Genomic DNA, 14111 nt, shown 5'->3' on the forward strand with positions numbered 1-14111 from the left:
CTCACTGTGTGACACAGTGACTGAGGACTCACTGTGTGACACAGTGACTGAGGACTCACTGTGTGACACAGTGACTGAGGACTCACTGTGTGACACTGTGTGACTGAGGACTCACTGTGTGACACTGTGTGACTGAGGACTCACTGTGTGACACTGTGTGACTGAGGACTCACTGTGTGACACAGTGACTGAGGACTCACTGTGTGACACAGTGACTGAGGACTCACTGTGCTCCAGGCTGATTCTCCTGCCTCCTTTCCTCATTGGAGATTACAGATATGTACTGATCAGTGATTGTTCATAACTTTTTTGTTACTTTACATTTTTGTCTCTGGGAATAGGACCTTAGATTGGAGATACAATGACACAAATGGCTTTGAGCTAAGACATCATGTGCTACCCATTTAGAGAAAAACATTTAAATGTAAATGCTTTATTTTAGGGAACTGGAGGCACTGAATAGAATCTAGAAATGTCTGTTGAACTATTCTTTGTAATCTTTCAAGAGTGTATTTATTAAATTGGGAGAAATCTAATCCGTTCTGTGTATATTTATACTGTAAGACAAGTGAAACCTTAACACCTGTCCAGTTCTGTGTTGTGTTGCTGCAGTCTCCTCTCAGAAATCAGGTAGCTTTCATGACTCTGACATTGCAGCTGATTTCTTATTTTCTTGTGTAGCTGCTTCTTTCTCAGTAAAATAGAAGAGAGGCTGACTGCTCCTTCGGGAGATCACAGTATGAGCGTGGATGAGGATGAAGATTCCACTGACAGGGAAGTGTACGAGCCAAAGGAAGAGGTTCGTTGCATGCTTCAGAGCTGCAGATTCACCATGAAAATGAAGATGATAGAAAGCGCCTGGAAGCAGGTACTCTCCCTGTCAGTGCTCTTCTGGGGCTCCTTGGTAGCTCCCTGAACTAACCTTTTTCTTAACTTTCCTCTAAAACATGAACTTTAAAAATAATTAATTGGGGCTGGTGAGATGGCTCAGTGGGTAAGAGCACCCGACTGTTCTTCCGAAGGTCAGCAACCCAGCAACCACATGGTGGCTCACAACCATCCGTAACGAGATCTGGCGCCCTCTTCTGGAGTGTCTGAAGATAGCTATAGTGAACTTACATATAATAAATAAATAAATCTTTAAAAAAAAAAAAGTTTAAAAAAAAAATAATTAGCCGGGCGTGGTGGCGCACGCCTTTAGTCCCAGCACTTGGGAGGCAGAGGCAGGCGGATTTGAGTTCGAGGCCAGCCTGGTCTACAGAGTGAGTTCCAGGACAGCCAGGGCTACACAGAGAAACCCTGTCTCGATAAAAGAAAAAAATAATTAATTGATCTTATTCTCTTTATAAGGAAGTAATTTTGGAAGCTAGGATCTAGCTCAGTGGTAGAACTCTTACCTACCAAGGCCCTGAGTTCCATGTCCAACAGTTGGCAAGTAAATAACTTTGAAGAAACGTTTTTTATAAATTACCCACAAAGCCTCAAAATAGGTTTATTAGAAACCTATTTATTATTTGAATATGATTATTTTCTATTATTTAAAAGCAAATAAATAATAATGCCAGATTAATATCACTTAGAAAAATGAATCCTTGATGGTTACAGGTTTTATAGGTTTAGTTTGTAGATGTCTTGCATTTGATAATCAAATCTTATGCTTATGTTACTTGAAAATTATATATTTATTAAAATATTAATTATATTTTAACATATTGAGCTTGTTATTTTAATGCCATTTGTTAACTGCTCTTATAGACCTTCTTTATAACCCTTAGTCTACTAAAAATAGTTAACCATTCTAACTTACCAGTTTAAATGTTCATTTATGTATTCTTTTCTTTGTGGTGTATTAGGAGGGCTTCAAGAATAAAATAACTTTCTCAGTCATAGTAACTAAGAATCCATCTGAAAGGCTGGCATTGTGCACATCTCAGTGACCTTCTGCAGTGATCTGCCTTTGCTCCCTCAGCTCTCTGCCCTGCATTGCTTTTATGTGACTTGCACATAGCAGGCTTGGCAGTGGCAGACTGACCCTGAGAGCTGGAAATGGCTACAAATATGTCACTGTATTCCTTCCACAACAGATCTTTCTCAACTAAAAGCAGCTTCTCTTGAAACCGTCAGGGGAAAGACCTTCCTAAGAAAAGCCTTCATTGCTGTCTTCCAGGGCCTAGCTTAGCTCTGACTGCAGAAAGAGAGGCATAACCAAACCTCTCACTAAGCTACATGTGATGTGGAGAAGGCCAGAGTCCTAGTCCTCCAGGAGCAAGCAGAAAATGCTTCCTACTGCTGCCCAGCTTCTCCAAGCTGGGGTAGAGTGTGACAAGACAGGAAGAACGAGGAAACAATGAGTACACAATCTTGTGAGGAACCCTGAGATAACTGAAATCCTCTGTGTGATACCTGCTTTTCTTCAGCAGTTTTAGACATTATATTTGCATGGAAATGCATGGCTGACAATACCAATAACATTAGGAATAGAGAGAAAAATAAAAATGCAGACCTAAGGGCAACAGGAAACCTTCATTGTCTTATTTATAGAAGCAGTGAATGTACAATTTGAGTTTTTTGTTTTGGGGGGTTTTTTTGTTTGTTTGTGTTTCGAGACAGGGTTTCTCTATATAGCCCTGGCTGTCCTGGAACTCACTTTGTAGACCAGGCTGGCCTCGAACTCCGAAATCAGTCTGCCTCTGCCTCCGCCTCCCAAGTTCTGGGATTAAAGGTGTGCGCCACCACCACCCGGCTTTTTTTTTCTTTTTTTCTTTTTTTTTTTTTTTTTTACAATTTGAGTTTTGATTCTTTTTATTGCCAAGCCCTTCACAATATACCAGAAAGTGCTTTGTAGAGCCAACAGATGAACAATTCTGACTTGGTGATAAAATCTGAAGGACCATGATGCTGGAAAGGCACTTTATTCTTAGGAACAGAGAAAATCACTTGGAAAGTATGTCTAATTGGAAACTAAAGGCAAGTGGTCATAATAGGATTTACTTGAAGAATTTAGTGTAGTGTAGAGGGTCACGGTGAACTGGGCTAAAGGTGAGTTCTTGTACTTCATTCATATAACATTATGAGACGTAAAAATGACCTTGGACCCTCAGTCTCCAGGCTGGAGTTTTGGGTCTACTAATCTGTGAGAACCCTCTAAGGTGCTCCCAGAACCAGGTGGTTGGATATCAGTTTCACAATACCATGTCGTTGTAATGAGGAACTTTGGAGAAGGACAGAGAATTAACAGATGCTGTGCTTTACTGACTGGGATGCAGGTAGCCATGCCTAAGTTAGAGAGCAGGGTGGAGGAACGGTAGAGTCCAAGAAAAATAGGTCCTTTGGCAGGAAACTTTTGCCTGCTGTCTTAGTTAGGATTTCCATTGCTGTGAAGAGCCACCATGACCAAGGCTACTCTTCTAAAGGACAACATTTAATTGGGGCTGGCTTACAGACTCAGAAGTTTAGTCCATTATCAAGGAGAGAACATAGTAGCTTCCATGTAGACATGATACAGGAGGAGGAACTGAGAGTTCTACACTGGAGAAGATGGTCTTGCATACAGCTAGGAGAAAGGTCTCAAAGCCCACCCCCACAGTGATAACAGTTCCTCCAACAAGGCCACACCTCCCAATAGTACCACTCCCTTATGGGCCAAGCATATTCAATCCACCACAGCTACATAGCTCTGAAGGAATCAAGTGGATAAGAATGCAGAAAAGGAAGAATGAGCAAGGTCCGAGGAGCAGCTTAGAGGCACACAATGAGCGATAGGGGAACTGATGGGTTCAAAACAGGGAGAGGGATTGCTGAAGTGAGGTACCTTATGGAAGTTCACAGTGCAGCCTCAGCATGGATGCATTTGCTTTACTAAACTATAGAGGAAGAATCATGGAGGAGACCATTGTCCACACAACTGGAGTTGTCTCCGGAGTAGTGGCACTGAACCCCAGTGCAGGAGGAGAGCAAGTATGCACATGAGCTAGAACCTGGTTTACCAGCTGATGTAACATATAGAAACGCTGACAAGATGAGTGTGTTAGGAGAATGTGAAATGTTGGTTTATTATTTAGACGTGGACAGAAACAAAAGCAAACATGCAGAAACGTATTGGGGTAAGGAAGGTGGTTAGAACAGGATGGCTTGACTTTAGGAATTTGGTGAGGGCCTCCTTAATAAGCTGAGGGTAACTATCTCACAAATTGTCAAGGAAAAGATACCACTGTTCTCCTAGCTCCATTCTAAATAAGACAGGTAGGCGAAGAAGAGTGGTGTCCCAGGCCTGGGAGCACATGGGCAGGGAGACTTACAGAAGGGGCGTTTGAATTGCAGAGCATGCTCTCGTGAGGCTGAGCAGCTGGAGCCTCGTGAGGACAGGTTTAAGGTAAAGCATGACCCACACAGGTGTGCATGGAGGCTGGAGATTACACTGAGGGCTTTGGAAATTATGTATGCTGATGACATTAGAAATGTATAACAATGAAGGGGGATAAGAAAAGACTTCCAGCTAAATAAACTGATAAACAAAACATATGCTTTATTAAAGTAGAAAGATAGTACATGTAATATGACAGGATGTTTTCTGATTGTATATCTCATAAAGGTACAGTATTCTCCATATATGTAGAATGTTTCATAGACAGATATTGTGGCTCACACCTGTAATCCCAGCAATGGGGACCGAGGCAAGAGGATCCTGAGTCTGAGACCAGCCTGGTCAGTACAGAAAGATCTCTGCCCTAGAACAAACTGAGGATGTTGTTCAAATACTGTACTTGCCTGTCATGCATGGAGCCCCAGAACACCATGAAATTTGGTGTAGTACAATCCCAATACTGATGGACGCAGGACCAAAGGTTCAGTGTTCCACTCAACTCTCCAATGACTTCCAAGCCAGTAGGGATTGCATGAGACTCTGTCTGAATGAGAGAGGTACAATGCTTTATACCTGAACAGGTTTTAAAAAAATAATAAATTTGAAAATATATTTTTAATTGAAGTAGAAACATATCATTTTCCCCCTTCCCTTTCCTTCCTCCAGCCCCTCCCAGATACTCTTCTTCCAAAACATTAGTTGCCTTGAGTTCTTTGTCTAAGGGTGGGCCTCATTCATTTACCCCCTTCCACGTTATTATGTCGATTCACACTGCCATTATTCCAGTCATGTTTATGCAGTCATTTTTAAAAGTGACTGTTTCACAACAAACTCTGTGATAGTCTAGCTCTATAATCTTGATGTCCTCTCTTCAGGAATGTTCCTTGAACCATGTAGGATTTATGATATATATGTATCCATGGGCTCTGGGCTTTCCACCTTCCATTGACCTCTGAATTGAGTCTAGTTGTGATTTTCTGTGATGGTTTCCATTTTCTATAAAGAGAAGCTTCTTCAGTGAGCTTTAGATATACATATTTGTGGATGGAAAGGTAAGATGGTAAAGATGCTCTAGCAGTGTGACAATAGAGTCTTTTCTAAGATTTATGACCTCATTAGCCATGGAAGTTGTCAAGATTTCTAATACCAGGCATGGTTTCCCTCCTGTTGAGTGTGCCTTAAGTCCAATTAAACAGTTAATGGTTACCGCCAACATGTGAGTATGACTTACTGCACCTTAAAGAAGCCTTGCTGTGCTGTCATTGTGGCTCATAGGTGTAGGAGCTGGATAAGACTACTGTTTCCCTCCCATGGCAGTCTGCATAGGATTTTAAGCTACCATGCAAAAGCCAGACTGTAGGAAGGAGACTTTCAGGTCAGATCAGCTCAAATCTTCTGAGTGTCCTAAGTGTTCAGGGTCTTCAGAAATAGAGGTTTATCTTCAACCTCTGAGAGGCATCCAGGGGCTATATCAGTAGTCTATATTGCTTTGGCAGTTACTTGGACTACCCTGATCAACCATATGAAAGGGAATTTAGCTTCTTACACTGGGTATATATAGCTTCTGACATTCCAAAGCAACAATGATCTTACAGCAAGCTCTGTTCTCTAACTCTTGTAGTCTTTCTGCTCCTTCTTCTACAACGATTTCTTGAACCTTATATGCAAGAATTTTATTGTAGATGTACCCAATGGATTTGGCTTTGCAACTATGCATTTTGACTGGTTATAGTTTTCTGTAATGGTCTCCCCAAATTTTAAAGTGGGATTTTAAATTCTAAGGAAATGAGTTGACTGCTCAAGGGCATGTTTTAACATACAACAAGGAAAACAGGCCAGTTAAAAACTTTTTAAAAGTAATTTTCTATAGTGGTCAGATGTGGATGGTATTTTGCCTTTTCACAACTGATATGTATATCCCATGCTGTCTTAGTTAGGGCTTTACTGCTGTGAACAGACACCATGACCAAGACAAGTCTTATAAAAATACAACATTTAATTGGGGCTGGCTTACAGGCTCAGAGGTTCAGACCATTATCATCAAGGTGGGAGCATGGCAGTATCCAGGCAGGCATGGCACAGGCAAAGCAGAGTTCTACATCTTCATCCAAAGGCTGCTAGTGGAAGACTGACTTCCAGGCAACTAGGGTGAGGATCTTATGCCCACACCCACAGTGACACACCCATTCCAACCAGGTCACACCTATTCCAACAAGGCCACACCTCCAGATGGTGCCACTCCCTGGTCCAAGGATATACAAACCGTCACACATGCCTTAAAGAAAGGAGATAGCAATTCAAATTTTAAAAGTCTAATTTTCCTAGACATAGGTTGTATCTAATGGTGCCTATACTGGAGCTACGAGAAGCACAAGAAGGCCCTCTGGCTATATAAAGAGATGTCTCAAAACCTTTTCTTTCTTTTCCTTCTGTTTTCATAGAGTAATTTCTCACTCTCCATGAAACTCCTGAAAGAGATGCATAAAGAATCAAAAACAAGAGAAATTTGGCGAGTGCAGTGGTTGCATAGTTACTCCCAGCTGACTCACTGCCGGAGCCACACTCAGAGCCCTCGGGAACAAGTCCTCACTATGCTCAAAACCATCACGCTGTTAGGTAATTAGATGCTATTGTCTGCATCAATTTGAGAGTGCTATTTTATATTGTCTTTGTTGTTGTTTTGTTTTGTTTTGTTTTTTTGAGGCAGGGTTTCTCTGTGTAGCCCTGGCTGTCCTGAAACTCACTCTGTAGACCAGGCTGGCCTCAAACTCAGAAATCTGCCTGCCTCTGCCTCGCAAGTGCTGGGATTAAAGGCGTGCACCACCATGCCCAGCTATATTGTCTTAAAAGCTAATTTTTTGTGCTACTTCCTCAGAGAGTTGAAATCTGCATTAGGAATATCATAGATAGCAGTTAAGGATGCCCCAGAGCGATTACATTTCTTAGGAGAGAGCAGCTGATGCAGATCAGGGGAGTTTCATATACTAATACAGTACATCATTTAGAGCTATGTTTACCTTTCAAATAAAGTGGAAATTAAACTTTCTCTCCTTAACTTGGCTGTTAGCCTGTAAGCATAAGAGGAGAAAAGTGTTGTATCTGTCAATCTTACTATACTGCCAGTCACCTCAAGTACATAATGGGACTGCTGCAGGATAGAATACTGCCATAGGCTGTGTAAAAGTACACCATGAGGACTACTTTCTCCACATAACTCTAGGAGCAGAAAACATCCACATATGGTAGCACACACCTATAATTCCAGCACCGAGGAGGCCAAGGCAGGGTAATTGTGACAATTTCAAAACCTGCCAGTGCTATATAGGAAGACTATCTCAAAACAAACAAACAAAAGAGCCCAGAGCAGGGAAAACTGGGAAACGTAAGAAATGGTTCTAGGGTTTCTTGAATCATTATACTGATATTAAGACTATGAGTACAACTGCCTGGCATATCGGAGGCTCTGGGTTTGCTCCTCAGTAAGTAGTAATAACATTGAGTACTCATAGCAATAGCAGTCCTGCAGTTGGAGCACAGGCACAGAGCTGTATGAGCTGAGCAGGCTGGTGGCAGTGATCCTGACTGGAGCCTACTACAGACAGGACGTGGCTGCTAAGCTTCCTAGTGGGCACATTCCTGGGTGGTACAGCCCTGAGCTCCCTGCCCAGCACCGAAGCAGAACTAGAGTCCTTGTTTAATAAGAGCCGTTTTCTGTTCTCTGCAACAGACAAAACCAAGAATTTGATAAAATGTGATGGATGATTCTAGAATATAAAGTTTTTCCTGCTTTTAAATCTTAACACTGTGGGTGTCAGGGTTTATTTTTAGCTGTGGGGTCCAGGAGCCACCTCACAAACCACATGAACAGCAATCTCATTCAGACAGAAATAATTAACTGAACATTAATCCCGGAACTGATCAATCAGTCAGGGCTGCAGACCAGATTCTGAGCTGTGTGCTACCTCAAACCAGAATCCTACAGAGCTGTTAAGCCTGAAATCCACAAACATCTGTGCCAAGTTATTCCACCAGTCAGGTTTTAGGGATAGGGGACGTTCTTAGGAACAAACATTCTTTGTGGTACACTTATCCTGTTCTTATTGGTTGGGGTAATCAACTGTGGTGGGGGACACCTTGTTTGATATTCATGTCTTTATTTGCCAACCCAGATGTCAGCTAGCCATGTACATGGCTCTTTATGCCAAGTAAAATGCCAGTTCCCAGAGAGGTCTTGGGAACTTAAAACTTTACCCAACTCCTACTGAAAATGGAAGTCTTATTCCAAATGGCTTCTTATATTGGTACAGGTGTCTCTTATGTTGGGGTCTAAACGAGAGACAGCAAAAGCCATGGAAGTTCATACACGGGTGCAAGAAGTACTGCTGAGCGGTTGGTTCAGGTCCAAGCTTATTGTGGCTAACTATCCAAAGCAGTTCTACTGACCTCCATTGTAATTGGTTTCCAAGAGCATCAAAGCATGTAATATAACAGAATCTACGATCAACTTGGGCATGAGAAAGTTTCCTTGTAACAGTAATAACAGCATAAAATGACTGGCTAGACAGGCAGCAGTTACCCAGGCTTTAACATTAATGAAAAACATTTTCTATTCGTCAGGGAGTATAAGAAAATCTTTCATCAGAAAATGATGGCAGGTTCTTGTACTTCAAGATTTATATTAGTTAATCTCTTAATAGAAAAGAAGTTATTGACTGTGAATTTCCTATTTTAAAAAATGTGTTTTATTTTTTAATACAACAGATGAAAGTGATATTTCAAACTACTTAAATAAAAACATTCAGGCCTCTTGTGACCAGAGCATTCTCTTGGGCACAACTTGCAGAATCATGGCTGATGCTCTCAGCAGAGAGCCAACCTGCCTGTCTGACCTGGAGGACAGCAAGGTGAACTCAATCTTGACACTTTCCGGATCTAATGCAGAGAACACAGAGAGGGTAAGTTGTTGTATTGTGTGTCTTTTATGTGCTGCCCTCAGGACAAAGTGAAGCCGCAATGAGAGAGTACTCTTTTGTCAATTCAAAATATGCTTAAAGGCAGGAATAGTGGCTCACAGTTATAAACCTAGCATTTGGGAGGCACCACCATGCACAGAGCTGAGCTATAAAGTGAGACCTGGTCTCAAAAACACGATTGAAATGAAATGATGAATTAAGATGAAACGATTGACAAGTATTATTTCGAGTTTATTATATGGAAAATTGAACATTCCATGTATCTCTTATTTGTTATTTGAATTAAACCTTTTTTGTTTTGTTCTTTTTCTTGTTTGTTTGTTTGTTTGTTTGAGCCAGTATCTTCTGTATTCCAGGCATGTCTTAAACTTGCTGTCTAACCAAGGATGAATTTGAACTTTCTATACCTCCCATATGCCAGATTATAGGTGTGTGCCACCACACCCAGTTTACGTGGTACTGTGTCTGAACCCACGACTTCATGTAAACTAAGCAATCATTCTGCCAACTGAGCTCATCCCAGCTTCCTGAATAGTATAGGGATTTTGTTGCCTTATTTTTATCCCCTGTTAAGTAGGTCTGGTTGTCCTGGAACTGATTGTGTAGCTCAGGTTGACTTGAGCCTTAGAACAATCCTTCTACCTCTGCATCCTGAATACTGGAATTACATACCCAACTTGGTAATACAGATCTTTAAAACAAGCTTTCATATATGAAATTTCATCACTAATTTCCATTGAGATGGTTTCTCCACTAGCTTGTGGGTTAGACAACCTTTGGGGAAAGGGTTGTATTCAGCTCTGCTTCGCTTAGTTTGTGGGGCAGTAGTGCAGTCATATTATTTTGGTTTTCAGATATTTTTGGATTTTTAATAGTTATCCTCTTCATCTTCCATCCTACTTCAGTGCTGTCATGTGGTCCTGTCTTCTCCCTTGTCAGTGTCACTGACATCTTTGCAGGATATGATCATACAGCACCAGCTTTTGTCATTTTTGTGAATCCAGTGGAGTTCACAGTGCCTTAGACTGGTCCACCTCTTTATGGCTCATTGACTGACCGGCATGTTCTCTTTAGTTTATCTGGTTGTAATATTGTTCCAGATTTTACTGAGATTATTTACTGCCTTGCATGTGCATGTGCATACACACACACACATTTACACCACAGTTAGCATAGCTTTTAATGTTTATTTTATTTAAGATGTCTGGATTGACTAGACAAGCATCAAACTTGTAGTCCCCAGGGATCCCCTTGCTTCAGTTGAGACTTCACACACCACACCTAACTTCTCAGTGTTATTTCAGAGCTATTGATCTAGTCATGTATCTTCTCAATTCCAGGTAATCACAGGTCTGTACCAGAGAGCATTCCATCACCTCTCCAAGGCCGTGCAGTCAGCTGAAGAGGAAACCCAGCTCTCCTGCTGGGGCCATGAGGCTGCTGCTGAGCGAGCCCATGCTTATATGACACTGGTAGGCTTCTGTGACCAACAACTCCGAAAGGTAGAAGAGAGTGCCTCACAGAAGAGAAGTGCAGGTTAGTGTTCTATTTGTAAGCTTGAATAATATATAGATGCTTTTGATCTAATGGGTGGTTTTTTTCAAATGACAAATCTTTTACTTTGTTTCATCTTTAGAAATAGTAGTTTCAGGGGCTGGAGAGGTGACTCAGTGGTTAAGAGCACTAACTGCTCTTCCAGAGGTCCTGAGTTCAATTCTCAGCAACCACAACCATCTGTAATGGGATCTGATAAATAAATCTTTTAAAAAAATTAGTAGTTTCTCCAAGCAACACACCTGTATTTAAATAAAATCCGCTGTATTTATTGGCAATTCTGGGGTTTAAACTAGCCTTAATAATATTAGGCAAGAACTCCACCACTGATCTAAGATGCTACCCCATAACTTTTAGAGACATGTATATAGAGACTATGTAGCACAAGCTGGCCTTGAACTTGCCATTTTGTTATACCTCTCAGGTGCTAGCATTGTAGGGGTGAGTCACTGCAACTGGCTCATTTGCTTCATGTAACTTACAGGCTCCTATGGTCTACCTCTTGCTCTAGGAAAAAATCAGGAGCATCATCCACTGTGTGCTGTCAGTACAGGATGAAAACTGCTTCCTGAAAGATTAGACAAACGTGTGACATTTCTTGACTGAAAGAAATCACTGGCCTGGCGGTGGTGGCGCACGCCTTTAATCCCAGCACTTGGGAGGCAGAGGCAGGCGGATTTCTGAGTTTGAGGCCAGCCTGGTCTACAAAGTGAGTTCCAGGACAGCCAGGGCTACACAGAGAAACCCTGTCTCGGAAAACCAAAATAACAAAAAAATCACTGGAGAGGGAACAGTGACAGACTAAAAAAAAAAAAAAAGCCAAGGAAAGGGGAAGAGAATCACTTGTCAGATTTATGATTTATGCGCTAACCATCACTTCCTTCTTTGCTGTCTTTGATTCTATAGAACTGGAAGCATATCCAGCACTTGTGGTGGAGAAAATGCTGAGAGCATTAAAGTTAAACTCTTCTGAAGCCAGGCTGAAATTTCCTAGATTACTTCAGATTATAGAGCAGTATTCAGAGGAGACCTTAAACATAATGACAAAAGAGGTTGGTATCCTTGAGAGTGGAAGAGAACTTTTCAGGAATTAAAGACACATTTTTACTTATATGTACACTCAGAGTGTATAATGCACGTTATGGCCTTTTAGTTTTTTTCCTACTTTTGTGTTTTTGCACATGCTGCATCATGCGTGCAGAAGTCAGAGGACAATCTCAGGCATCATTCCTCAACTTCTGCCCTGTTTGCAACTTGATGTGATTCTCTTCATTTCTCCTGCATCTGAGGATGACAGATGTGTGCTGCTATTTTTTACCTATTTTCCTTTGTGGGTGTAGTAGAAACACTATATCTAAACAAGAACCAAATCAATCAAGGAAGAATATTTCTGGAGCCAAGATAGGGACTTTATATGGAAGTTTACCCTCTACACAGATGAAGCTGCAGTCTATAACATCTGTTGGTATCTTAAGCTTAGTTTTTATTTTAGCCAAGGGTGAGGACTAAGTGGGAATTGAGAGGTTTGTGCATGCACATACAACACCCTGCAACCTTCATATGCTTGTTCCATGGAGCACTTGGGTATACACAAGCTGACTGTGTCCTCTGGGACCTATCTGTATAGGGAAGGCCTCATCTATAAAAGAACAGAGCCATCTGAAAGGTTCCTTCCTGTTTTTACAGATTTATAACTAAAATATAGACTGAGTTCAGAAAGGACTAACTGCTACTCTGCTGCTTTATGTAGCAAGATCTTTGTTGTTATTGTGTTTGTGTGTGTACATGAGTGCCCAGGCTAAAGATCAGTACCCTGTATCTTCCTCACCTGCTCTCCAAATTGTCTTTTGAGACAGATTGTCACCCTGAACCTAGAGCTTCCCAATTCAGCTAGACTGACTGGCCAGCAAGCCCTACTCTGTCCCATTTCCTCCTGTCCCTGCCTCCCCAGCTCCCTGGGGATTACAGGGTCATGGTTTTCAATCATAGGTATTGGGAACAGAACTCAGTTTCTTTTTACCAACTGAGCCATCTCCCCAGCTCTGTATAGAAAATCTTAAACAATCTTCATCTTTGAGCCATGAGGGCCTACTATGCTATCAGACCTGATTCTGAGTGCTGGAGACTTTCCGTAGTGCTTTTTTTTTCCCCCTTTTCAGTGTATAAAGCAGAAGCAAACTTTACTAAGAATTGCAGAGAAGTGTAGAATTGAGGGAACGTGAGAAATTAAGGAAAATTAAAAAGATAAAAAAAAAGAGTCCTAGAGTGGGAGGCATTTCCAAGAGAAAAAGCCCTTTAATTTTTTTTATTACACTTATTTGGTTAATTTGCATGTGCACATACTTGTACCACAGCGTACACATGGAGGTCAGGGGACAGCTTTCAGAAGTCATTCCTCTTCTCACACCATCTGAGTCCTGGGAATTGAATCCAGTTGCCAGACATGGCAGCAAGTGCCTTAACCCACTGAGCCATCTCACTGACCCAAATTATATAGCTTTTGATTCTATATTGACAGTGACTTCCGAAAGATTATTATGGCTAGTTGTGGCATGCAGTAAATCCCAGGATTTGGGAAGCAGAGGTTGAGAACAGCCGGGTCTGCATTGCAGTTTCTAGGCTAGCCAAGGCTACATAGTGAGACATAATTTAAAATTAAATTAAATTAAAAACTTCATTGTATCCAATGTTTATAAAAAATGTATAATGTAGTCGAACATTTTTAAAAATGGAAACCTGAAAATTCTTTTTAGACTTTCTAAGTATATATATTTATATACATATGTGTATGTGTGTGTATATATATATATATATATATATATATATATATATGTATATATATATATATATACATTATAATTACTAATGTTCAAACTGTAACTTTGTTTCTGGAAACTTATTCTACATGTGTATGGTATAAGTACAGAGGGATATTTATAAGAATCTTTGTTTTAAGCATTTCTTAAGCTGTTTATCAGGTTTAGGAGTTTTCTGGTGGAATTTTTGGGGTCACTTATATATACTATCATATCATCTGCAAATAGTGATACTTGGCTTCTTCCTTTCCAATTTGTATCCCCTTGATGTCCTTTTGTTGTTGAATTGCTCTGGCTAGAACTTCAAGTACTATATTGAATAGGTAGGGAGAAAGTGGGCAGCCATGTCTAGTCCCTGATTTTAGTGGGATTGCTTCAAGTTTATCTCCATTTAGTTTGATGTTG

The 14111-nt window shown here is 40.9% G+C and overlaps 1 protein-coding gene across 1 annotated transcript in view; it reads left to right on the forward strand.

The window, feature by feature from the left end:
- Prkdc (protein kinase, DNA-activated, catalytic subunit) overlaps positions 1 to 14111 on the forward strand; it is a 198462-nt gene that overhangs the window by 156215 nt on the left and 28136 nt on the right. The window contains exons 69-73 of the mRNA XM_029470470.1: positions 682 to 868; positions 6805 to 6979; positions 9125 to 9318; positions 10677 to 10872; positions 11797 to 11942. Of these exons, the coding sequence (XP_029326330.1) occupies positions 682 to 868; positions 6805 to 6979; positions 9125 to 9318; positions 10677 to 10872; positions 11797 to 11942 (898 nt within the window). The remainder of the gene's footprint in view (positions 1 to 681; positions 869 to 6804; positions 6980 to 9124; positions 9319 to 10676; positions 10873 to 11796; positions 11943 to 14111) is intronic.

Source organism: Mus caroli, chromosome 16 (assembly GCF_900094665.2).
Source record: "Mus caroli chromosome 16, CAROLI_EIJ_v1.1, whole genome shotgun sequence".
NCBI classification, from domain to species: Eukaryota; Metazoa; Chordata; class Mammalia; order Rodentia; family Muridae; genus Mus; species Mus caroli.